At 52.8% G+C, this 24731-nt stretch overlaps 2 protein-coding genes across 21 annotated transcripts in view; both read left to right on the top strand.

Moving 5' to 3' along the window:
- Positions 1 to 17106, top strand: part of TENM3 (teneurin transmembrane protein 3) — a 1278657-nt gene extending 1261551 nt beyond the window's left edge. For all 20 annotated transcript variants that reach the window (XM_067022810.1, XM_067022809.1, XM_067022808.1 and 17 more), the window contains 4 exons: positions 1452 to 1748; positions 5187 to 6798; positions 11133 to 11263; positions 13518 to 17106. In XM_067022810.1, the coding sequence (XP_066878911.1) occupies positions 1452 to 1748; positions 5187 to 6798; positions 11133 to 11263; positions 13518 to 14273 (2796 nt within the window). In that variant the 3' untranslated portion in view covers positions 14274 to 17106. The remainder of the gene's footprint in view (positions 1 to 1451; positions 1749 to 5186; positions 6799 to 11132; positions 11264 to 13517) is intronic.
- A 6274-nt stretch (positions 17107 to 23380) lies between these two features.
- DCTD (dCMP deaminase) overlaps positions 23381 to 24731 on the top strand; it is a 54144-nt gene continuing 52793 nt past the window's right edge. The window contains exon 1 of the mRNA XM_067022465.1: positions 23381 to 23596. The gene's annotated coding sequence lies outside the window, so the exon portion shown is untranslated. The remainder of the gene's footprint in view (positions 23597 to 24731) is intronic.

Genomic DNA, 24731 nt, shown 5'->3' with positions numbered 1-24731 from the left:
AGGCACAAATTTTTATCCCAGATTTTACATAAATATACATGTATATTATGTATGTACATATATATGTTTACATATATTGGTGTGTGTGTATAAGTGGTGTGTATGTGTGTGTATAAGTGGTGTGTATGTGTGTGTATAGTGGGGTGTGTGTGTATAAGTGGTGCGTGTGTGTATAAGTGCTGTGTATATGTGTGTGTATAAGTGGTGTGTGTATAAATGGTGTGTATATGTGTGTGTATATAAGTGGTGTGTATATGTGTGTGTATAAGTGGTGTGTATATGTGTGTGTGTAGTGGTGTGTGTGTATAAGTGGCATGTGTGTGTATAAGTGGTGTATGTGTGTGTATATAAGTGGTGTGTGTGTATATAAATGGTGTGTATATGTGTGTGTATAAGTGGCGTGTGTGTGTATAAGTGGTGTGTGTGGGGGGGTGTGTATAAGTGATCAGCTGGAGCTGTCTGCTTTGAAGGTTCTAGCTAGGACATGGTTAAGTAAAATTAAGATTTTCCCGTTTAACTTGTAACAATCCGAACAGTTAACGAGCATTTTGGTATGGACAAGCCACCATCACCACAAAGGTGCAGTAGAAAACCAAACAATGGACTGGCCCCGGTCTTCTGCGAACACTGTAGACCATGTGTAAAGGAGAATTTAACCAAGGCCACATGTCCACCACAGTTAACAGATGCTGTCTGGTGTGTGCCCTGGACCACAGACAGTAACAGCCAGATGTAGTCAGAGGTTCTGGACGTGACACAGTACCCTATGATAACAGCATGGGGCTAGATTTGTAAAGTAAGCACAGTGGTCAGACTGTGTAGATGTGGGAGTGAAGGATCTGAAGTCCTTGCCAGTGAACCAGACATTATCAAAGAAAAAGGCATTCCAAAAAATTGTGACACTTCAGCACTTAGACAAAAACAAGGATCGTGTTTGTAACCTCCTGCTATTTAAACTAAATAATAATTTACAGTAATGTGGGTTCCACATTAAATGTTCTTAACTGCTCTTCGAAGGGCTAGAATCACATTACAACCGTTTTATTTAATGTAGCCATGATTAATCCAGTAAGCAATTATTTCCTGATGTCTTCCGGCCGGGGCTGGGCAGGGATCTGAGGTCAGGTTTACCACCTTCGTATCTCCTGAGCAAACTTTAAAGCAAATGCATTTCGGCATTTTTCTTATCAGTTGCTTAAGGTTACAAAATTTAATTGAAAAGGTTTTGAACAAATGCCAGGCTGTATTTCTGCTTAATGAAACCTTTTAAAAGAGCAGTTAATCTACTGCCTTGCACTTGTACCCAAGAAGTTGCTAAATTAGTTTACTGACAAAGAGAATCAATCATCATAAATGGTGTTTAAACAATAGTGGGGACCCTGAAGAGTAATAAGGGGCTGGTATTGGAACAGCACATGATTTATTTTATCATCTTGTTGGTGTGGTAACAGGTTAATGGCAGAAACCTCCTTTCAGTTGACTTTGATCGAACAACAAAGACAGAAAAGATCTATGATGACCACCGTAAATTTCTCCTGAGGATCGCCTACGACACGTCAGGGCACCCGACTCTCTGGCTGCCAAGCAGCAAGCTGATGGCCGTCAATGTCACCTACTCATCCGCGGGTCAAATTGCCAGCATCCAGCGAGGAAGTACAAGCGAGAAAGTAGATTATGACGGACAGGGGCGGATCGTTTCCCGGGTTTTTGCTGACGGTAAAACGTGGAGTTACACGTACTTGGAAAAGGTACGCCTGCACACAGAGGGTAAACCCAGGGAAGCGGTGAGCGGTATTTTCCAGCAGAGTCTCCCGGGCGCACTTCCGGGGGGACCGGTGTCACGTGACTGGGCCCCGCTTGTTATTCTGAGCTCCCACGTGTAGATCACACCCGTAGAGCACTGACGAACTTCTGCAGTAGCCACGGTGTTTCTCCTCAGCTAAGTTCTCCTCTCCGACACCCTTTTACGTGATTTATGCTGTAAACAAGCCACAACAGCGCCCACCTGCCAACCTCATAAGTCAACAACACTCACACATTAGACCTTGGGCTTGTTAGTTGTTTGTAAATCATCTCCGTGCGAGCTTTTTCATTTGAGAAAGAGCCTTACGCGCTCGCACAGTTAAAGCTGTCAGTTTTGCGTTGTTGCCCGCAGAGCTTCGACATAGCCATAAAAGCACATACACCCTACTTATGCATTAGTAACCCAAAGAGGCTGTTTTGTGGAAAAGCCGCACGTCTGGTCCTCTGTGGCCTCTCCCCTAGCTTCTGCGTGTAAAGAGAACCCATTCTTGAGACCTGTGCGCAACACCAAACAAGCCTTCAAGTCATACGTGTGCCGAATGCCGGGTCCTAGATGCCACGTTTCGGGCAGCGACTGGGGTCAGGAGGGAATGAAAGTAAAAGAGAAAAGGAGCGACCTCCCTGGTGCTCCACCGGTTAAGAATCCTCCTTCTAATGCAGGGGGGTGCAGGTTCGATCCGTGGTCCGGGAACTAAGATCCCACGCGCCACGGGGCAGCTAAGCCCACGCGCTAGCTAAGCCCACGCGCCATGACTGCTGAGCCCGCGTGCCCCAAGGAGACATCCCAGGTGCCTCAACTAAGACCCCACGCAGCCAAACATAAATAAATAAATATTTTTTTAAAAAATAGGACAATGGAGGAAAAGACCACCTCCCTGTAGTTCCTTTCTGAAGAAGTAGACTCCACCAAGAGGCATATTCCTGGGAGGTTTCACGTGCCTTTGAGATGCAGGTTCGCACTGGTTTTGCCTTCGGGGGCCTCTCAGCTCAGCGCCCCCACACTGCCAGCGGCCACGTGGCCGCTGAGGCACAGACACAGCTCCCAGCCTCACGGCCTGCCCCTTCCTCGGTTACACACAATAACCCTGTCCTCCGAACACTGACGCGCACGTCGCTGCCGCGCTCACTCGCCCCGCGGGGTCTCCCCCAGAGATGCTCTGGACCTCCCTCTCCCCTGCACCTGAGCCGTCCTGGCTAGTTCCTCTTCCTGAGGACCAGTTCCTGTTCAGAGTTCACCTTCAGGCAGCCCGCTAACTCTGGAGTGCTTCCAGCTACCGCCCTACTTGCCAATTTCTCCTCTTGCAAACCCGCCTACGTGCCCTCCTTAGAAGAGACGCACCCCGGAGACAACGGAGGAGGCCCGTTAGGTGACAGTTTCCCTCCAGACTCGTCATCACACGCCACACTTAGTCGTCAGGCTGTTATTCGTTGAGAGAGCACAGAGTAAGCTCCCTCCACACTTACCTTCCTGGGAGCAAGTCCCGACACCTGGAAAATATCTCACCCTGCAGCCTACAAGCCCCGAGACACCTCGTGCGTGAAGTGGCTGCACTGGAACCCCGCTTCTTTCTGCAGCACCCCGCCCAATTTAAATTAAGCTCATTACAGAGAAGAGTAACAGAAATATAAACTCCCAGGCTGGGACTTCCTTGGAGGTCCCAGTGGTTAGGAGTCCGCGCTGCCAATGCTGGGGTGTGGGTTTAATCCCTGCTCGAGGAACCAAGATCCTGCGAGCCGAGCAGTGAGGCCAAAAATAAATCCATCAATAAGCAGAATAAACTCTCAGGCCCCCAAAGTTGAGAGTAGTGACCATAATGTGATGGAAAAATCTTTAAAGGGAGCAAAGGGGCATGTCATTGGTAAGGGCCACTGTCACGAAACGACACCAGCAGTGACCGAGATCACGTCCATGTATCAGCAGGGATCAGAAAAGCCAACAAGCACTTTCTCACCATCTCTCCCAAATCTCTGAAATCCACCCAGACTATTTCCATTTCCTCGCTAGGTTAGGCACCCTAAGCCAAAACTTTTTCATGGCCAAGTAAGGAATCTTTTCCTACCGACCGTGAGCTGTGATGCTGAATGACCGCAGTCCTGGGTGCTGGGTCCTGTGAGTTCACCAATAGTCCAGGCCTTCCTTGGAAGGACGCAGACCATCAGGAACAAGTCTCGAGACATTTGGCCCGGAGTCTGCGCACAAAACTCGCCCCTAGGTGTGCCCCGAGAGGAGGTTCTGCAGAAGTGTAAGCCAGGCCAACTGCTTTTGAAAATGGTGGGCGCTAAGGAGGCAAAGAACGAGCCTTGGACACGGGGTTATGCGTTTCCGTGTCCAAAGCGAAGAGCGAGTCCGGTGCGGGGGGTAGGTGGGGAAGTGGGCTCCCAATCTAACCACGCTCCCGGTTTGGCCATCCTTCCATTTGGCCTGGCAGGTTTTAGAGGGGGGCTTCCTCAGAGGCTAGAACCGCCCACGCACTGCACGGCGGCAAGAGCTACTTAAGCAGCCTCCAGGCTGGCCGCCTCTCACGTTGGCCTAATACGTTGTCTTTTGTCTTTCTGCAATTACTTGCAAAATATGCAGAGCTTATTTTTATTTATCTGTCTATTCATCTCATAATTTAGCACCAAAGCAAGTCTGTAGCCCAGGAACCGTCCTCCCCGCACCTGAGGTCCAAGTCCGATTTGGTGCTCACGAAAGGAAATTTCAGAATTCAGATTTTCCTGTCATTACAGATGCCATTTAAGAATTTGCAAACAAACAAACAAAATATCTGGATCCATATTCCTAATAAGGGCATTGGCAGCTCTCATTCACCGAGTGCTTTGTTTGTAGCAGTGTCTGTTGCTGTTGATGCTTTAGGTACACATGATCCATTTGGGGCTAATTTTATGTTTCTTCTTTATAATGTTTTGAATGCTTTGCTCCTCCCCCAAATGCACTGGGAATTAAAACATGATTTGAGTGGCTCTTCAGTCAAACGAGGGGAAAAGCCACCTTGACTAAATAATTGCTCATTACGGACAGGACCGCACGTGCCATGTGCTGTTTTCCCCTTGAAATACTCTGTTTGAAGCAGCTTTGCTCGTGCCCGTATTACGACTTGCCGGAATCCATTGACAATCTTCTGCTTGGCCATGAATGCCTGAAAAAAACCAAAAAGGTACGATCCTGAGACTCGAGGCGCTCACTGCAGAACCCCTCACAATTAAGCAGCCAGGCAAATTAGGCAGCAAATGGGTAACAGCGTGGAAGGTCGAGGAGAGCTCAGTTGCAGTGAAAACCATTCTCTCAAGCGGAGTGGTTTTGCGGGTTTGCGGTCAGCACATGTGCTTTTGCTTCCCCGCAGCACCCGCAGGCCGGCTAACCGTGTGTTCCCTCTTCGCAGTCCATGGTGCTCCTCCTCCACAGCCAGCGGCAGTACATCTTCGAGTACGATATGTGGGACCAGCTGTCGGCCGTCACCATGCCCAGCGTGGCCCGCCACACGATGCAGACCATCCGCTCCGTCGGCTATTACCGCAACATCTACAACCCCCCGGAGAGCAACGCCTCCGTCATCACGGACTACAACGAGGGCGGGCTGCTGCTGCAGACGGCTTTCCTGGGTACCAGCCGGAGGGTCTTGTTCAAGTACAGGAGGCAGACCAGGCTCTCAGAAATCTTGTACGACAGCACGAGGGTCAGCTTTACCTACGATGAAACGGCCGGGGTCCTCAAAACGGTCAACCTCCTGAGCGACGGTTTCATTTGCACCATCCGGTACCGGCAGGTCGGGCCTCTCATTGACAGGCAGATTTTCCGCTTCAGCGAGGATGGGATGGTGAACGCGAGGTTCGACTACAGCTACGACAACAGCTTTCGGGTGACCAGCATGCAGGGTGTCATCAATGAAACTCCGCTGCCCATTGACCTCTATCAGTTCGACGACATTTCCGGGAAAGTGGAGCAGTTTGGGAAGTTTGGAGTTATTTACTATGATATTAACCAGATCATTTCCACAGCCGTAATGACTTACACGAAGCACTTCGACGCTCACGGCCGCATCAAGGAAATTCAGTACGAGATCTTCAGGTCACTCATGTACTGGATTACAATTCAGTACGATAACATGGGTCGGGTGACCAAGCGAGAGATTAAAATAGGGCCCTTCGCCAACACTACCAAGTACGCTTATGAGTACGATGTGGACGGACAGCTCCAGACAGTTTACCTAAATGAAAAAATCATGTGGCGTTACAACTACGACCTGAATGGAAACCTCCACTTACTGAACCCCAGTAACAGCGCGCGTCTGACCCCTCTTCGCTATGACCTGCGAGACAGAATCACCCGGCTGGGGGACGTTCAGTACCGCCTGGATGAAGACGGTTTCCTGCGCCAAAGAGGCACAGAGATCTTTGAGTACAGCTCCAGGGGCCTCCTGACCCGAGTGTACAGTAAAGGCAGCGGCTGGACAGTGATCTATCGTTACGACGGCCTGGGCAGGCGTGTGTCTAGCAAGACCAGCCTGGGCCAGCACCTGCAGTTTTTTTACGCCGACCTCACTTATCCCACCAGGATCACTCACGTCTACAACCATTCGAGCTCAGAGATCACCTCCCTCTATTACGATCTCCAAGGACATCTCTTCGCCATGGAGATCAGCAGCGGGGATGAGTTCTACATCGCGTCAGACAACACAGGGACACCACTGGCCGTCTTCAGCAGCAACGGGCTGATGCTCAAACAGATTCAGTACACCGCGTACGGGGAGATCTACTTTGACTCCAACATTGACTTTCAGCTGGTAATTGGATTTCATGGTGGCTTGTATGACCCACTCACAAAATTAATCCACTTTGGAGAAAGGGATTATGACATTTTGGCAGGCCGATGGACGACGCCTGACATAGAAATCTGGAAAAGAATTGGGAAGGACCCAGCGCCCTTTAACCTGTATATGTTTAGGAATAACAATCCGGCAAGCAAAATCCACGACGTGAAAGACTACATCACAGGTAAGTGTAAATGTTTTCCCTTTCCAAGTACTTTAATCACTGGATGAACACACGAAATAACGGCTGGTAGTTTAACTGCACGCTTTCCTCATGCAAAATCAAATGCCTAAAAAGACCAAAAGAATCAAATGCCTAACCTCTTAAATGAAACCAAGGAGAAAGCACAAAGGGACACTGAGACATAGCTTGTTACCCCCTGTTCCGTCTGCCAGTGCCCACGACCACAGGCTTCTGAAACGACATGCAGGCCAGTCACTTAAGGGAAGGGACGTGGGGGTACAGAAAACACGATGAACTTGGAGTCCCCAAATTGGAGTTCCAGCCCCAACGCTTTATAGCCAAGTGACATGACTTTTTGAGTCTGTTTCCTTAACAGTAAAATGGGGAGAGCAATGCCTCCTTTATGGTATTAAATACGGTAACATATGCCATTCTGCTTTAAATAGTAACTGCCTTACCAATGTGCGATGTCGGTTTTCCTTTCACACACGTGTCAGTTCTAATGAAGGAGTCAGTAAGGAACACGACACCACGTGACTCAGCAGCCCGTCCCTGGGGGGTGGTTGACTCCCCCTTTCCCCACCGTCGCCTGGGGACAGTGATGGCACAGGCCCTCCCCTCAGCTGCTTAGCCAGCGGATCCTGTTTCTCTCCACAGTTCTGTCCTCTTAGGCTACTGTCTTCACCACCAATTAGGGCAGTGGGGCTGCTAATGAACGCATTAACTTTTCTGCCAATAGGGGTATAGATTCAAGACCTTTCCAAATTTAGTGCATGATCCAGTTTAAAACGTTGGGCCCCCTTTCGGCCACCACAGAAGCAGCAGGCTGTGAAACAGAGACCAAGTCCTTGCAAGCATGACTCTAGTTCCCTTTAACGAGCAGCTTCTTTACTCTTTATTGAGGTAACATTGCTTTACATTATATGTTTCACGTGTATAACATTCGATTTCTACTTCTGTATACACGACAGCGTGCTCTCCAGCAAAAACTGATTTAACACCTGTCACCATACAGTTGATGCCCTTTACCCACTTTGTGTGTGTGGTTTTTTTGTTGTGGTTTTGGGTTTGTTTGTTTTTGTTTTCCGGTACGTGGGCCTCTCACCGCTGCGGCCTCTCCCGTTGCGGAGCACAGGCTCCGGACGCGCAGGCGCAGCGGCCACGGTTCACGGGCCCAGCCGCTCCGCGGCACGTGGGATCCTCCCGGACCGGGGCACGAACCCGCGTCCCCCGCATCGGCAGGCGGACTCTCAACCACTGCGCCACCAGGGAAGCCCCCTTTACCCGCTTTGTCCTCCCTGCCTCCTGCCCTTCTGGTAACCACTACTCTCTTCTCTATATCTACATGTTTGGTTTGGTTCAGTCATTTATTTATTTTTTTTAATATTATATGAGTTAGGGGAATTCTCTGGTGGTCCAGTGGGTAAGACTCTTGTGGTTTCACTGCCAAAGGCCTGGGTTCAATCCCCGGTCAGAGAATTAAGATCCCACAAGCTGCACAGCGTGGCCAAAAAATAAAAAATTGTATCGTATGAGTGAGGTCATACAGTGTTTGCCTTTCTCCGTCTGAATTACTTCACTTAGCGTAAAATACACTCAAGGTCCATCCATCCACGTTGCCACAAATGGCAAGATTTCATTTTTTGTGTGACTAATACTCCATTGTGTGTGTGTGTGTGTGTGTGTGTGTGTGTACACATATCTTCTTTATCCATTCATCTACTGATAAGCACTTAGGTTGTTTCCATATCTTGGCTACTGTAAAGGATGCTGCCATGAACCTAGGGCTGGATGTATCTTTTCAAATTAGTGTTTTTGTGGTTTTTGCATAAATATCCAGAAGAGAGATTGCTGGATCCTATGGCAGCTCTCAGTTCCGTGGGGAACCGCCATCCTGCTCGCTCAGTGGCTGCCCACGTTTACGCCCCACCCACGGTGCACGCGGGGTCCCTCAGGGAGCCGAGATCTTCCCTCGGGCTCTGCTCCAGGGGCTCTGAACCCTTCTGTTTGCACCTCCCATTCCTGAGGCACACTGCCATACTTAACCTCTTGGCTCTGTTTATGTTTCCTAGAGGAAGGTATTCTGGAGTTTTCTGTTTTGCTTTGGCTCCTGTTAGGTGCTCCTTCGGGCTGTCTCCTTTCTCGCCCAGGGCTTGAGGCGTCCCCAGATGTCTGTTTTCGGCGCCGCTCTCCGCCCCCTGTTCACTGCACATCTGCCTCCCGCTTTCCCGGGCCTTTCGTAGCCCTCTTGCTCGCGAGCCAGTTCGGTGTCCCTTCTCTCAGCGTCCTGATTCAGCAACACCCTTATGGAGTTCTCCTTCAGGGTTTTCCAGTACTCGTCTGCCTTCACGTCCCACTCGTTGGGCAGTAATTTTCAACACTTAATAGGAGCCTCCGATTTTCACTGCTTCACAGACCTTGTCCCCAGTAGGAGCACCTTTGCCCCCGCACTGCACCATCCAAGAATTTCCTCTAACATACAAGCCCCCTGTAATGTTACGCACGCGCGCGCGCGCACGCACACGCACAAGTGTGTTACTTTCCATCCTCCTCCACCACCAGCAACCCTCCATTTAAAACAGGGAGAACACCACTGGGTTTACAGTCTATACGATGCCTGCACAAAGGGACCTGCCAGCCTGGCAGCGAAGTGCGAGTTTGTGCCCTGGAGAAGGAAATGGGGAACAAGTGGCCCCCTATCATTCTGACAAGCAGTTTACCACTGGTTATTTAAGAGGTGTTGACAGTGGCTGAAAGGCTGGAAAGCCCACAGCTCCCGGATTCATCCTCTCCTAGCAACGTGGACGGCAGCGAATGCCACGGCAGCATTTTCTGAAAAACATCAAAAGAGAGATGGAACAGCATAAACTATATTAGGTGAAATGCAATTTCCAATACTCCAGCAATGTGCTTAATATATAAAATAATCTACACCCAACTGTACTCATAAAGCTGCAAGCCTGCTGACTAGTTCTGTAACATTATAACCTCCGGGACAGAATAAAAGCCTTATATTCAGCTTAACGGCTTTTGGAGTCACGTGGCAGTATTTTAAAATACCATCTTAAAGGTTTCCAGCCTCTGTCCCCCAAAAGTTTGTCTCCACCTCTGCACAGTGAGCCTCTGAAGTCAGAACTGAGGGGAGTCAGAACGCCTGTGCCCCTGGCCAGCTTGGCCAGCTTTCGCCGTTCATCTGTAAGAATCAGCTGTTGATCTTCTGGAAGCCTGCATATCCTTGGGCGGTCGCTTTTGAAAGCTAGTTAACAGGACTTCTATTTAAGACCAGCCTTTACTAACTACAGGTGTCATTTGCTGTCAGCAACGCTGTCTGTTTCATGCTTCTGGGCGTTGTTATTCACATTTTTCATCACTACCACCAGCTCGGTTGCAACTTCGCACGAGGGACGGTGTGTGGAAGTGAGTCTCTGTTATCCGCATTGTCTGCAGCCCTGTCTCACTTGGTTCTGCTACTGAAGTTACTGTCACCATGTCTGAAAATAGTCTCTTTTTTTTAACATCTTTATTGGAGTATAATTGCTTTACAGTGGTGTGTTAGTTTCTGCTTTAGAACAAAGTGAATCAGCTATACATATACATATATCCCCGTATCCCCTCCCTCTTGCATCTCCCTCCCGCCCACCCTCCCTATCCCACCCCTCTAGGTGGTCACAGAGCCCCGAGCTGATCTCCCTGTGCTGTGCGGCTGCTTCCCACTAGCTCTCTGTTTTACATTTGGTAGTGTATATATGTCCATGCCACTCTCTCACTTTGTCCCAGCTTACCCTTCCCCCTCCCCGTGTCCTCAAGTCCATTCTCTACATCTGCGTCTTTATTCCTGTCCTGCCCCTAGGTTCTTCATGACCTTTTTTTTTTTCTTAGATTCCATATATATGTTATCATACTGTATTTGTTTTTCTGTCTGACTTTCTTCACTCTGTATGACAGACTCTAGGTCCATCCACCTCACTACAAATAACTCAATTTCGTTCCTTTTTATGGCTGAGTAATATTCCATTGTATATCTGTGCCACATCTTCTGTATGCATTCATCTGCCAATGGACACTTCGGTTGCTTCCGTGTCCTGGCTATTGTAGACGGAGCTGCAGTGAACACTGCGGTACAGGACTCTTTCTGAATGACAGTTTTCTCAGGGTACATGCCCAGTAGTGGGACTGCTGGGTCTAGAGTCAGTTTTTAATTGTAGGGTGATGGCAAACATGGGCTGTTTTTCAGGGTCATTGTTTGTGAATGTGGGGTTTTAAGGCAAGGCTTTCAGTGCAGGCAAGCACAAGATAAACTCTAAGGCCTTTCATTTGGAACCTTCTTTTCCTAGATGTTAACAGCTGGCTGGTGACATTTGGCTTCCATCTGCACAATGCTATTCCGGGGTTCCCTGTCCCCAAATTCGACTTAACGGAGCCTTCTTACGAACTGGTGAAGAGTCAGCAGTGGGATGATATACCGGTAAGAGACAAAAAGCAAAGCTACGAAAAGGTGACAAGGGCTCGCCTGCACCTTATTCCCCTGCTGAGTCAGGCTACCCGGCTGAGAACTGTGCCAAAGGCCCTTTTTAATTTTTTTGACTCTTCCAGGAAAGAAAGCACCACTTCCCTCTTGCATTTCTGTTCAGCAAATCCGGGGCCTGTGAAACAGGCTTAAATCTGGTTTTAGTGATGCTAAGAAAAACATTATCAAAAGGTAATAAAATGCAAAAGCTCTATTTTTTTTTTTTTTGCGGCACGCGGGCCTCTCACTGCTGTGGCCTCTCCCGCTGCGGAGCACAGGCTCCGGACGCGCAGGCGCAGCGGCCACGGCTCACGGGCCCGGCCGCTCCGCAGCACGTGGGATCTTCCCGGACCGGGGCACGAACCCGCGTCCCCCGCATCGGCAGGCGGACCCCCAACCACTGCGCCACCAGGGAAGCCCGAAAGCTCATTTTTGAGTGCAGGGTTTCTACAGAGAACCCCAGGAACGCACACTTATAGTATTTGGGACCTTAAGGCAAAGATACAATAAACAGGAGGGCAGGGAGTTCATGTCACAAATTAGCAGCTCACAAGCAATGCCACAGAGTTCCACCTCCTTAAAATATTGGCAGTGTTTCAAGGGAAGGGATTAAAAATATAAAATGGCCTCTGGTAAGGCACCACCTACCACTAGGTGTTTATGGAATTTTCCTGAAAATAACAGAGCAGGAAACCTGGAACTATTCTGGGAAATTTTTTACAAAGGGAGAAAGAATGGAAAATTGCAAAGTCAAAGTTGCCATTTCAGAAAGTGGCACTTTTAATTCCCACCATGCAGAGATCAGAAAGGAATGCAACAGCAAAACACCAGAATTTCTAGCTTAAAGCAAGAATAATTAAAGGTCAAGAAACTGGGTTACCCGGTAATGATAAGAAGAGAGCGCAGACTTCCTTAGAAAGATTCATCCCCACCCCCCCCCCCACCCCCGCTCCTTGACCAATTTCCTATAATTTCAATGAATACAAAGAGAAGAGGCAGTCCTGGCTAAAACACACCCAAGTTATACACAGTTCCAGTACCTCTGCTTTCTGGTACATGTGTCATACTTAACATAAAAGCAGTTCCTTTTTCAGATGTCAGCTTTACATGTAAAAAGTAAAACCCATCCAGTTTCCAGGACCTGGCAGCCATTTTGACACTTCTACCTGCAAATACATCTGCACTGATCAAGTGCCATGAAGACATCCTGAAGTTTACTAATGCCTTTGAGCACGTCCTAATTGCAGACGACTTCCCAGCATGTCTGAAAACACTGACGTCTTACTGTACAAATGGACTGCCAACTCTTTTTCCGAGGCAGCCTTTTCAGTCTGGCTCACGTTCTCTGTCATCAGAAGCACACCGTAAGGACAGCTTAGGGAATCGCAGGCAAAGACATCAAGGCTGCCTGGAGCGCACAGAAATAAACGTGCCTTTCACTGCTGCAAACGAAACACGTTTCCATTTGGGGCAACACTGGCCAGACACACATCGGGTGGTAGAAGAGATGCCCGAGTTAAAATCCCCCAGTTTAAAACCCTTGCCAACGTAGAAGGCCCACTGTCCCCTAAGTCTGCGAAAAAAATGTCTTCCTAAAGTACTACGCACTCGTTGCCAGCTGTCCGCTGTGCACCGCTCATCGTGGCGGGTTAGAGCGGTCCCACGCAGCTGAAAACTGTGCACCCGGAGGGGGTACCGAGTTTGCCTAAATTAACGCACACGCCTTTCAAAGCGTATCAAGTGGGGCGCGGTGAGGAAGCGCCCAGCGCCCCCAGGCTTTGCAGCCTTCCGCCGGGCGCCACGGAGAACGGCACTGGGGTGGACGCCCTGATAAGCTGATTCCGCACGTGGGGTGCGCCTGGGAGAAGCACATCTGGAAAGTGAGCGAGAGAAGGCCAAAGCCCTGCATGCTTCGCCCACGTTAGAAAGGAAGACGCTTCGCTGAGCAGAGTGCGTGATGGCGTTACCACCTTGCTCCGCCTTTCGAAACACACTGGGCATCAGCCTGAGGGGGAGGCTCCCGGGGGCCTCCCTCCCCGCAGGCCGTCGAAGCCCTGGCCTCCCTCAAGAGCCCACGGAGGTCCTCCCCGGCCCGGCCCCCCTCCCCGTTCTCCCCCGCCCCTCCGTGTTTCCTGCCCGGAGGCGCGGCTCCCGGGGCGAGGGGCGCCAGGCTGTTGTCTAAAGCGCCCTCCTGTTCTGTTTCACTTTTCAGGCCACGTTTGGAGTCCAGCAGCAGGTGGCGAGGCAGGCCAAGGCCTTCCTGTCCCTGGGGAGGATGGCCGAGGTGCGGGGCAGCGGGCGCCGGGGCGGCGGCGCGCCGTCGTGGCTGTGGTTCGCGACGGTCAAGTCGCTGATCGGCAAAGGCGTCATGCTGGCCGTGAGCCGGGGCCGCGTGCACACCAACGCGCTCAACATCGCCGACGAGGACTGCATCAAGGTGGCGGCCGTGCTCAACAGCGCCTTGTACCTGGAGGACCTGCACTTCACCGTCGAGGGCCGGGACACGCACCACTTCATCAAGACCAGCACGCCCGAGGGCGACCTGGGCACGCTGCGCCTGACGAGCGGCCGCCGGGCGCTGGAGAACGGCATCAACGTGACCGTGTCGCAGTCCACCACCGTGGTCAACGGCAGGACTCGCAGGTTCGCGGACGTGGAGCTGCAGTTCGGCGCGCTGGCGCTGCACGTGCGCTACGGCACCACGCTGGACGAGGAGAAGGCGCGCGTGCTCGAGCAGGCGCGGCAGCGCGCGCTCGCCCGGGCCTGGGCGCGCGAGCAGCAGCGCGTGCGCGACGGCGAGGAGGGCGCGCGCCTCTGGACGGAGGGCGAGAAGCGGCAGCTGCTGAGCGCCGGCAGGGTGCAGGGCTACGACGGCTACTACGTGCTCTCGGTGGAGCAGTACCCCGAGCTGGCGGACAGCGCGGACAACGTCCAGTTCCTCCGCCAGAGCGAGATCGGCCGGAGGTAACGCCCGCGCCGGCGGCGGGGAAGCGCGCGTGCGCGGGGGCCGGGCGGGCGGGGCCGCCGGCCTCTCCAGCCCTACAGGCGCGGCGCCACCTCCGCGCAGACGCGTCCGGGGCGCGAGCCGAGGGGCTCCCCGGACCGAGCCAGACTGCTCTGAAAACAAAAAAATCCACCCCCCCCCCCAATCAAAGCAGACAAACGAAAACAAAAACCTTTCTTCTGAATGACCTTAAAGGTGACCGGCTTTAAAGAATATGTTTACATATGCAGATCGCGGCACTCAGTTGGACTGAAAGTGTTGCGAGGAAAACAGATCATTAAAGGAAAAAAAAAAAAAAAGCCCAAACGTTTTGCCCCGGGCCGTCTGCTCTTCGAGGCACTGTGTTTAAAGAAGGTAGAGATGCATACAGTGTTTGCAGGTATTACCCTTTGCTTATCGGAAGTAGTCTCTCTGCACAGGACGTGCTGTCTGTCCCTGTCAATGTTAGAAGGTGAGGCAGAGTTACTGTTCCTGGACAGCCCGGCCTCTTCCCCTGTGCTGCTCTGTGGAAGGACATTGGCTCCAGTGACTTCTGCCGGGGCGGGGATGTCCAAGGGACTTTTCGAGGCCACCGTGGTGCGCCTCGCGGAGAAAAACACCGGCCCGCACAGTCCTTGTCACTGATGACGCGCAAAGGAAACCCTGATTCTTTTGTAAATTATGTGAGACAAGTTGTTTATGGATTTTTATATGAATTACAATTTACTGTACATCAAATATTAGTCTCAGAGGAGTTAATTTATGTAAAGTGTTTAAAAGGTTTATACTTAAAAATAAAACGATAAAAACACGTGAGCTGTGTGGTTCTTTTCAAGGGATTGCACCTTTTGTTATCTGTTATAGCTGTACAGTATACATTATTATATTGTAGAGATATAACGACTTATGCCTATAATGTCCGGAAGTGTTGATATTTTTGTATCAGGTTGAAAAAGATGTGCCGCTTTCTGTCGCTGGGTGGCTAGGACAGTGCAGTCCTTCGGGGGTGGCTGGCTCGTCAGAGAACTTCTCCTTTCTCTAATCTTTTTCATCAGGCCAGTGTCCTCAACCATTAGCAGCTAAGAGGCACGGTAGAAAACGAAGGCTGGTGGAATGTAACGGAAGATACAAACACAAAAACAAACGAAACCAAAACAACAAGCAAAACGGGGCAGGAGGAGTTCTCTGGCCTCTCGGCCCTGGAAGTCCGGGGGGACTTGGTGTCGTTAAGCCCAGGGCTCTGCTGTTACCGTTCCTTGGAGCCTCATTTCGTGATGGAGGCGAGAGACCCCGTGGGGTGCTCGGGAAACCTTTGTGAGCGGGAAAGGGGCAGAGGCAGCCGTGCCCACAGACATGTGTCCTCAGACCCAGGGAAGCGAGCGGAAACCCAGCAGTGGTGAGAGAGCCAGATGTGGGCGGGGGGGGGCGGGGGGTCAGGGTCCCTCAGCCCGTCTCGAGTTTGGACCCTCGGGTCACCAAGAGGGACAGGAAGGGGACGCAAAAGCTGCCCTAAGCCCGCACGACCCCGCCTGCCCGGGAGCTGGTCAGAACGGCAGCCTCGGCCCTGTCTCGGGGACGCGGGGGGTGGCGGACGCCTCGGGAAGTGACCTGGCAGCCGGGGCCCCCCTGCCCGCGTGCCCGCGCGCCAAGCACCTGCACTTCCGTGCGACTCTGGCCGCTCCGGCTCTGGCGCGTCTCTTCCGTGAGCACTAAATTCAGCCACAGAAATATTGTCAGAACACCTTTCTCAGTTCATTGAGCTGTCGTACACGCTGTCTTGCTCTATGTATAATGGTGATAAAACATAGCTAAGTGAACATGTCGTACATATAAAGGTTCAAGTGATGTACTGGAGATAACTTTCTAACCGCTTTGTATGTATCACATACTCTAAATTGCACAGTGGGCGTGTTTATTAAACAGATTGGCTGGGAAAGTTTCAAAATAGCTACTGAATTTACAGTATCAGTGCTATTACTGTCTTTGTGTATTTGGTAGAGCATACCGAAGTAATTAATCTTCTAATGAATGCTGATATTTTATTAGAATGGAAGCACAGATTAGCAGTAATATTTTTTACCCTGGAAACCCTTTGGCGAGTATTATGAAGCCCCCATTTAGGAAACTATGAGATTTCAAACCACATAAACATGGCTCTGTTCTACATTTTATTGTTTAACTGTTGGCGTAGGCGTTTGCAGTTCTGTTCCGTGGCATCTCTGCAGGGCTGTATTTAGCATGCTGTAAGTACTTTCGGTTGAAAGAGGCTCTGAGTCTAAATTCTCAGAAATGTTTCTAATGTATTGACCATGAAAAGCTTGTACCACATGACAGAAGTGAAGTCACAGTCCCACCCTCCTCTTGACGTGGACTGGTCCTTTACACTGGCACCGATGAGTAACAGATTTGGAGTATCTCCTGGTGCTTATTTCAGATGAAGTCAAATCAACCCAATTAGTGTCTTGTTAGTGGGTATAATGAGCCTATTTCTTTCTCAGAAGACCTGTGCTCTGGACATGGTTTTACAAGGAATGGTGGCCTTGGGGAATCTGTAAACAAAAGACCTTTTTCTGAGAGTTGGCAGGGAGGTGGGGGGCTGCGCAATGAAAAGAATTAGCTCACAAAAGAGAAATTAATATTCAAAGTATTTTAGGCGAAGCCAGTCAAAATGCTTTCATGATATTTTGAGATGTACATTTTGTCTGATTTGTATTGTTCTTTTCATTTGCCTTCTTAACTTTATATGTGACCTGAATTTTCCATAACTTGATGACTATAGATTGCATCTAGGCATTCCAATAAAAGCCAACCCAACGCGTGTGTGTGTGTGTGTATATATTTTTTAAAACCTTGGGCCAGCCAGGGTGGCTTTTGTGTTTTGGGGGTGGAGGGTGCAAATAGATGCCGTTGTTGCGGTATTGATTCATCTGCAACCAGTTGATCATATCTTTTCTTTTCTTTTCTAATTGTGGTGTCCTCCGGCCACGTGGCCTGTTCAACGGTGTGCACGTCACAGGGAACTCTTCCCGTGGCCTACGTTAGGAAAACGTTCAGGATGCCCCTACAGAGCCAAACATTATCACTGTGAAGGAGGAGAAGGAAAAACAAACAACTACCCGTTACTCCGTGACAGCAGGCCTCATATCTGTGATCCTGGCAATAAGTGCTTAATTAAAACTCTTGATTAGAGCAATCAGTTTGGGCCTGATAGGCTCCCAGCGTCCTGGAGATGGCTACGTCTACGTCTAGACCGCCTGATTTAGGGGGGACCTAGATCTGCGATCGCAGGCAAGCCGGCCAAGGCTTTTGAGTTTAGTCTAAAAAGGCAGGCTTCATCACACTTGCTTTGTAGTGACAACCTCAACCTGATAACGTTGATCCAGAGGAAGAAACAGGTCACTCCACTCAGCCAAAGGGTCTATTTTTTTCTCCTCGAATTCGAGGTTAACACACTCAAAACGGGGCTAAGCCGGAAAAACACATGCGAATTCCTGCTTTCACTTTCTACACCGCCTTCCCGAGAAGTCATGTCTGAGTGCAGGCAAAGAAGAACGTTGTAGGTGAAAACTGTATCTTCAGAGCAGAATCTTCTGGGCAGGGGATACGCGGCTGCCGCATCCTGTGAAATGTGCGTTCAGGTGTTTACACGCATCGCACGTCACACAACCGTCGCGTGTGGTTTCAAGTGCCCAACCTCCTCCTAAGAACAATACCTGCTTATCACCGCCTTGAACGGACACCAGTCCCCAGCGCCTTAAAGATGAGGGGACACCCTGCCTGTGATGCCGCCCTAGCCACGCCCACCGCGCTCTCCAGGCACCACCTTTTCTTCCTCCTTTTGTCCTGGCCTGCTCCCAGGTGAAGCCCTTTCTCTCACCGGCTGAACAGCAGATCAGCTGTCTGAGGGGCTTTTATTTTTCATTTATGTATTTATTTTTTAACATCTTTATTGGGGTATTCAGAGTGGCGTTTTTATCTCGGAGGGAGCCAGGCCCTCAGGGTAAGCGCTAGAGTGACAGCCGGGAGGGGTGAACTCCCTGAAGCCCCTCGGGGGCCGGTGAGGCCTGAGCAGGGCCCGCCTGCCCTGCACCCGGCGCTGGGGTCGTCCAGCTCCCCGGCTGCCGGGTTCAACCTTCTTGGCCCGTGTTGTCACCCAAAGGAGCCAATGGATGCTCCTTTTATATGGCAGCCTGCACTGGTGTCCCTGGAGGCCTCTGGGGCCCCCAGACATAGCAGCCCCCTCGTTTCCCCACCCAGGTTTTCATGGAAATGAGGAAGAAGATCAAAGTTGGCCTGTGAAAGTCCAAGCATCACCTTAGATCAAAGTCAAAAGCAGAACGGATACCAGAATTAGGTAGAGAGATGTCCCGCACTTTGCTGAGTACTGGCCTGCGGCGGCCTTCGCCTGGGGGGCAGTGAGGCCCAGTTCTCCCCATGAGCGCCCAGTCACCCTCCCCAACTCACCAGTAAGGGTAAGCTACCCTCCTGCCCCACTGGAGTGACGGGGACAGAGAGGTCAGGCGCGAGATCTCTCTCTCTCTCACACACACACACACACACACACACACACACACACACACACACGCAGAGCCAGGAGGCAGGACTACTACCCCAGAGCTCAGGCCCCTCGGGTCTGCCTGACGCTGCCCGCAGTGACACGGCCTCCAGCCACGATGCTTCGTCCCCCCGGGCCTCCGACGGGCACCCCCTTCCCGCTCCGACACCCGTGGAGGCATCTGGTGGCTGCATCGGAAACCGGTCCTGAAACACAAGCTCTCGCCTCGGCTGCAGCCTGGCCGCCATCCAGATGAGGAGGGTCTGTTTCGTACACCTGCTCCCAAGCTCCAAACCGCCCCCGCCCCCGGGGAGGGAACAGGCAGCAGAGCCCCCCACCCATTCCTCTGCCTCTTGTTAGGAGGGGGCGGCGGGCTCGCTGCGCTCTGGAAAATCGCAGGGAGACAGGCCTAGCCCTGCCACCACTCAGAGATGCCCTGGGGAAGTGGCGGAGCTGGGCGAAGGCCCAGAGCAGGGGACACGTGCCCGTTAGTCCCACCTCGCCTGGCCACCTGCTGTGTCTGCACCTCAGTTTTTCCACCTTTAAAGTGGGCCCAACCCTCTGCTCCTTAGGGGCGTGTGTGTGTGTGTGTGTGTGTGTGTGTGTGTGTGTGTGACAGAGACAGAGAGACAAAAGAAAAAAGAGCCCGGGGCGATGTTCTTTCCCAGGCATCTTTCAGCATCTCGCTGCCCGAGGCTGCGTTCGGAGGCCCCTCCAAAGGGGAGGGGGGTTCTCCCAGTAAACGCCCAGAGGGGGAGGGAGCTGCCGTCTTCGCTGAGGGCCCACACTTTTCCCTGCAGGACAGAGCTGAGAAGGAAGCCCCTTCCCACCCGAGCTCTCACTGCTGGCCCTAAGATGGTGGGGATTAGTGAGCGTGAATATTTGTAATCACATACAGACCAATATAGAATAATCTGGAATACACGGCTGCAGAATACTGCCCGCAGCCAGCGTCCTGGGCGTGGCCCAGCTGCAGAGAGGGAGCAGCTGAGCCGGGAAGAGGCGGCAAAGCTCAGGGCGGGGGCCCGAGCCTGAGGGTTCGCGACCGGCTCCCTTTCTGCTGGTGGCCTCAAAGGCCAGCGGCGCCCGGCACCTACAGGACGTGTCTCCCTGGGAGCTCTTCGTCCTGCCGGGTCCTGGGTGTCAGGCCGTGGCCGTGCTCAAGCCGCTGGCAATTAACCTGCCCGAGGTAATGGCTCTCTGCAAGGCCATGCGATCCTGAGCCCAAGGAGTGACAGATGACAGCATTTTCACGTCCGCCATGGTGAGATCCCCCTGTGCTTGTGCGACTGCCTTATCTTCTCAGGGTGCCAAGAAAAAAAAAAAAAAAAGATTCTGGCAGCTTCTGCCCAGCTGTAATTTACTGGGAGAGAAAGCAACCGTCGTGACAGTCTTAGGCTGACAGAACCCCCGGCCTGTTGCAGGCCTCACGCATCCAGGCGCCAGGCTTGGCCCGGCCGAGGGCAGCAGGGCCCCCAGCAAGCTCCCCGGCCCGGCTCAGAAAGGAGCTGCCAACGCTTCCGCGGCTGAGCAGCCCGGGGCTCCTCAAGCCGCGCGGCCTGGAGGCCCCAGCTCTCCCTCGCGGGCCCCTCGGGCGCGGCGGGGCCACCGCCAGCGCTCAGGCCTCTGGGATCAGAGCGAGACTCTTGGGCGAGGTGGCGAAGGACTGAGACCTGCAGGCAGCACGGGCAGCCCGGCCCACGGGGAGTCCTGCCCCGAGCCACTGCCCCAGGCTCGGCCCCCAGCCTGACCGCGCACGCCGGCGGCCTCGGTCGGCCGGGAGCGCTGGCCGGACGTGTGAAGGACCCCCTGGCCCAGCCGTGGACAGGCACAGCCATACCCCACCACCACACACACACACACACAGACACAGACACAGACACACACAATCACACACACACACACACACAGAGCCCACCACCACCACCACCATCACGCACACACACCCCATCATCACACACACACACACACACCGTCATCACACACACACACACACACACACAGAGCCCACCACCACACACACACCCGACCACCACCGCCATCACACACACACACACACAGCCCACCATCACATACACACACACACACACACACACACAGCCCACCATCACCGCCATCACACACACACACAATCACACATGCACATGCAGTGCTGCTTGACCCAAGTGAGGCAGACCACTTGGTATCTGGGCACCTGTTTTCTCCGTCTTTAAATTGGGCCCAAACCTGTGTTCCGGAGCCTCTGCTTCCCGGCCTCCCCAGCCCATGAGCTGCCTGAGAGCCAGAGCGCTTTTCCACTGCTATAGCGGAGTCCACGCCTGGGCAGACCCGTCTGTGTCTCACCGTGTGGCGGGCTACAGAGACACCTAAACCCCAGGCAGGAAGCCTCCCTTTTCCCTTACAAATCCCTTCTCTCGGCTCAGACTCCCACCTTTCTCCCACCCCCCTCCTTCAGAATACTTAACTCATCTAGACAGTTCGTGGCTGGAGACATTTAAACCCAGGTATCAAAGAGTCTCACCTTCCTGGGTTGGATATTTGTTCTTGTAAAACAGTTTGTTCGTTGAAATAGGAAGCAAATTAAACAAAGGAAGGAGGGAAGAGGAGAGGGGCAGGAAGAGCGAAAAAGAGGTGAGATTCCGGGGCGTTTTCTGTTTCCTCATCTCACTTGCCTAGTTTGCCAGGAAGTGGAAAGTAAAACGCACAGAAGGGCCGCAAACACACCTCTCTGCCCTGCACTGGATCTCCAACCAGAAACACGTCGCCCAAGACCCCAGCCAAGAGCAGCCGAGATGACTCGCACAACAGGCGCTCGGGAAGTTTCAAAGAGACCTGCCCTGGGGACAGTGCCCGCTGCTGTGGGCTCCAGCTACACTTATTCTGCGAGAAGCCTCCTGGGCTGGGAGGATTGCCTCTCCCCGTCCAGCCAGGCCGGCACCTGTTTGGATGCCCCCGTGACCAGGAGCCCCCAGCCCCGTGACGCCTCCTAGGCCAGTGCCTGTCAGCTCCGGGGGTTAGGGACACCTGGCTTGTCTTGGCCCCCAATACTTGTAACTTCTAACCTCGGGTCCTTACTTGGCTTCCTGGGGTCCCGCGGAATAAGCCGAGCGCCCCTCCCTCGCTCTAGAGAAGCACTCAGCGCATGAACTTGAGATGTCTGGTTTTCTTTATCAGCACGGATCTTTTGATGTTCCCACTACCTGGGTTTTGTGTTTTGTTTCATTTGTTTTGTTTTGCAGAAACTCCTACATATCCGGGCCCCTCCCTGACCTCTTCCCTCAGAGCATCTGAGAGCCTGTCTCCCAGGCTTAAGTCCTCAGTTGGTCTGCCAGGCAAAACACAGTTCTCAAGTTTTAGGCCGTGCGTTTTCTCCCGTCGACAAGCCCTGGCAGACTCGTGTAGGAAATCACCCCGATTCTCAGACAGCGTCCCCACAGCCTGCTGTCCCCTAAAATTTCAGGCAAAGACCATGCTTCGCTCGCTGCTCGTGTCAACAGTTAAATGACAACAAGGGAAGAGGCTGAAGAGAAGGGGTAGGGCTGATGCTTCAGGAGTGACGAACCCCAGGACAGCCAGACACCAGGCTGACTGACTTCCGCTGGGCCCCTCAGTAAAGCAGCAGGAGAGATCCAGGGCACCCTGCCTTCCTGGTCCCCAAATCAGAGCCTTCATAAAGGCAGTACTGGGTGATTTGAATCTGAATAGTACGTGTGCTGAAACCAAAGGGATAAAATAGTTTGAATTGTCCTGTCTGCCTGGGAGAGCTAACCACTGCTATTTTATTTATATCCCGGCATCAAATAAACATTTTTATCCCACAAATTCATGGGAAGCAGCTTCTCCCCCAAATATGCAAATGCTAATGTACTTTCTGCCCCGCCAGCCAGTGTTTTCAAGAAAGCATTCTCAGTCTTTGACAGGTAGGAAATTTGCATTTCCATTAGCGAGGCCTTTGTCAATTGTGAGTCATAAAAGCCCCAGAAGAATAGGGTTGAGGGAAGCGCGTTGTACTTTAAAAAGGAGACTTTATTGCACGGTTCCATGGAAGGCACCAAAGGAGATAAAGGCTGCCGACCGGACTCGGGCGGTTGAGGAACCTCACAGTGAGGAAAACATATTAACGCCCGCACCGGTCACCGGACAGAGGGGAGGCAAGTCTGAATGTGACTCTACTAGTTTGCAGTTTACTGTTTAACATTAAAAGAATACGCTCTTCGGCGGGGGGCGGGGAATAAGGAGTATTTGGTGCTGCCAGCCCAGGCCGTGTGTTTCTCGTTCCTGCTCCAGTAGCTGCGGCTATAATCTTCTCATTTAAAATCGCTCCCGTTCGGCCGCAGCGGCTCCGGCAGGGCTGGGGCTGTGATTTGTGTCTGTGATTTGTTTCACTCTTTCTGTTGGGAAAGTCAAGATGCCCAAGAAAAATAAACGCTCCAGAACCCCAGCAGCAGAAAGAATGATCGCAGCGCCGCTTCATTTGTTATCTTATTTGCCCTTCAAACTCGGGCCCCGAACACTCACGCAGTTAAATGATTCAGCTGCGGCGGTAAACACGGAAAAGGAGGAGGGCCGGGAGGGGAAGGTCTTAGCAGCACCGGGCCGGGAAAACACGCTTTTCCTAGGAAGCGAGAGACCCCTCCAAAAGGATGTCTGGCCTTCACGGGAGCCTCCCAACGCAGAGGGTGAGCCCTCCTTGTTTTCGAGATGAAAGAAGGGGAAAATCTTCCTGCAAGTTACACGCACACAGTTACTAGCGGTAAGCAGGGGCCGGGCCGAGGCCCCACTCCTCTTGGTTCCCGGTCCAGGGTGTGTCCGTGGGTCGGCCTGCTTCTCCCGGGCGCTTCCCTCCTGCGTTCGCCGCCCAGATGCTGACCGAGTGACCGCTCTGCCGGGTTCGGCGGATGCAAAGCAGACGCAGGGCAGGGGGACCCAGCTCCCTGCTCTCGAGGGAAGGCTCTCCGTCTCAGTCAGTGACGGAGACGGTGGACGCCTGGGAGCCAGCGAGTACACCCAATAGCGTCCTGAGTGCTGGGTACCATCAAAGGGCCACAGGGATCCCGGGGAGGGGCGGGGGCAGGGACCGGTCTGGCCCCAGGGCTTAGAGAGGGCTCGCTGGGCAGGCGAGAAGTGGGCTGCAAGAGGGCCAAGAACTCTCTCCTGCCAAGTCCCTAAGGCCCCGTTCAGCCTCCTCTTCCGGCAGCGTCTCCGGAGCGCGAGGGGAGGGAGGGCGGGCCGCGGGCGCCAGACCGGGGCTCACGGACGCGAGCTGGGTTTTCTTCGAGCTGCGACGGGAAACCAGGGCAGGATTTTAGGCGAGAAACAACACATGCGGTCTGTATTTCGTACAGCTCCCGGGGGCAGTGAGAATGAAATTCTGTGAATGACATTTCAGGGGGGCCAAAGCGGGGGGGTCACCGTACCGTTGTTGCAGCCCGGCCGCTGGGGTCTCGGAGGGCCCCCCGAACAGCCTCGCCTCCTTCTGGCCTGAGCTCTGACTCGTTGGAGGGCAAGCGGCAGCGCGGCAGGCAGGCTCTCGCCCTTCACGCCGGGGGGGGCAGTGGGGGGCCGAGCGTGGCCGGCCTCCCAACACTGACCGCGCCCCCGTGGGTCAGTGGCCCGGCCCCGTGGAGAGCGAGAGCCCGCGGCCCTCGGGGCGCCGGCACCCCTGCCGGCAGCGCCCCCAAGAGGAAGGAGGCAAAGCCGAACGAACGCGCCCAGCCCCGGCTTCGCAGAACTGCCCGCCGCCGGTGCTGCGGTCCAGGGGGTCAAGGGCGGAGAGAGGCAGGAGGGAATGGAGACCGAGACCTCTGGGCGCGGAAGGGCACATCGGGTGCGGCGGCAAGGCTTCCTGCCAGCCGCGGGGAGAGGCGACGGAGGGTGAGGGCGAGGTG

This window comes from Kogia breviceps, chromosome 20, assembly GCF_026419965.1.
Source record: "Kogia breviceps isolate mKogBre1 chromosome 20, mKogBre1 haplotype 1, whole genome shotgun sequence".
Classification (NCBI taxonomy): Eukaryota; Metazoa; Chordata; class Mammalia; order Artiodactyla; family Physeteridae; genus Kogia; species Kogia breviceps.
The sequence above is the reverse complement of the archived record's forward strand: the minus strand, read 5'-3'. Positions and strand labels throughout refer to the sequence as shown.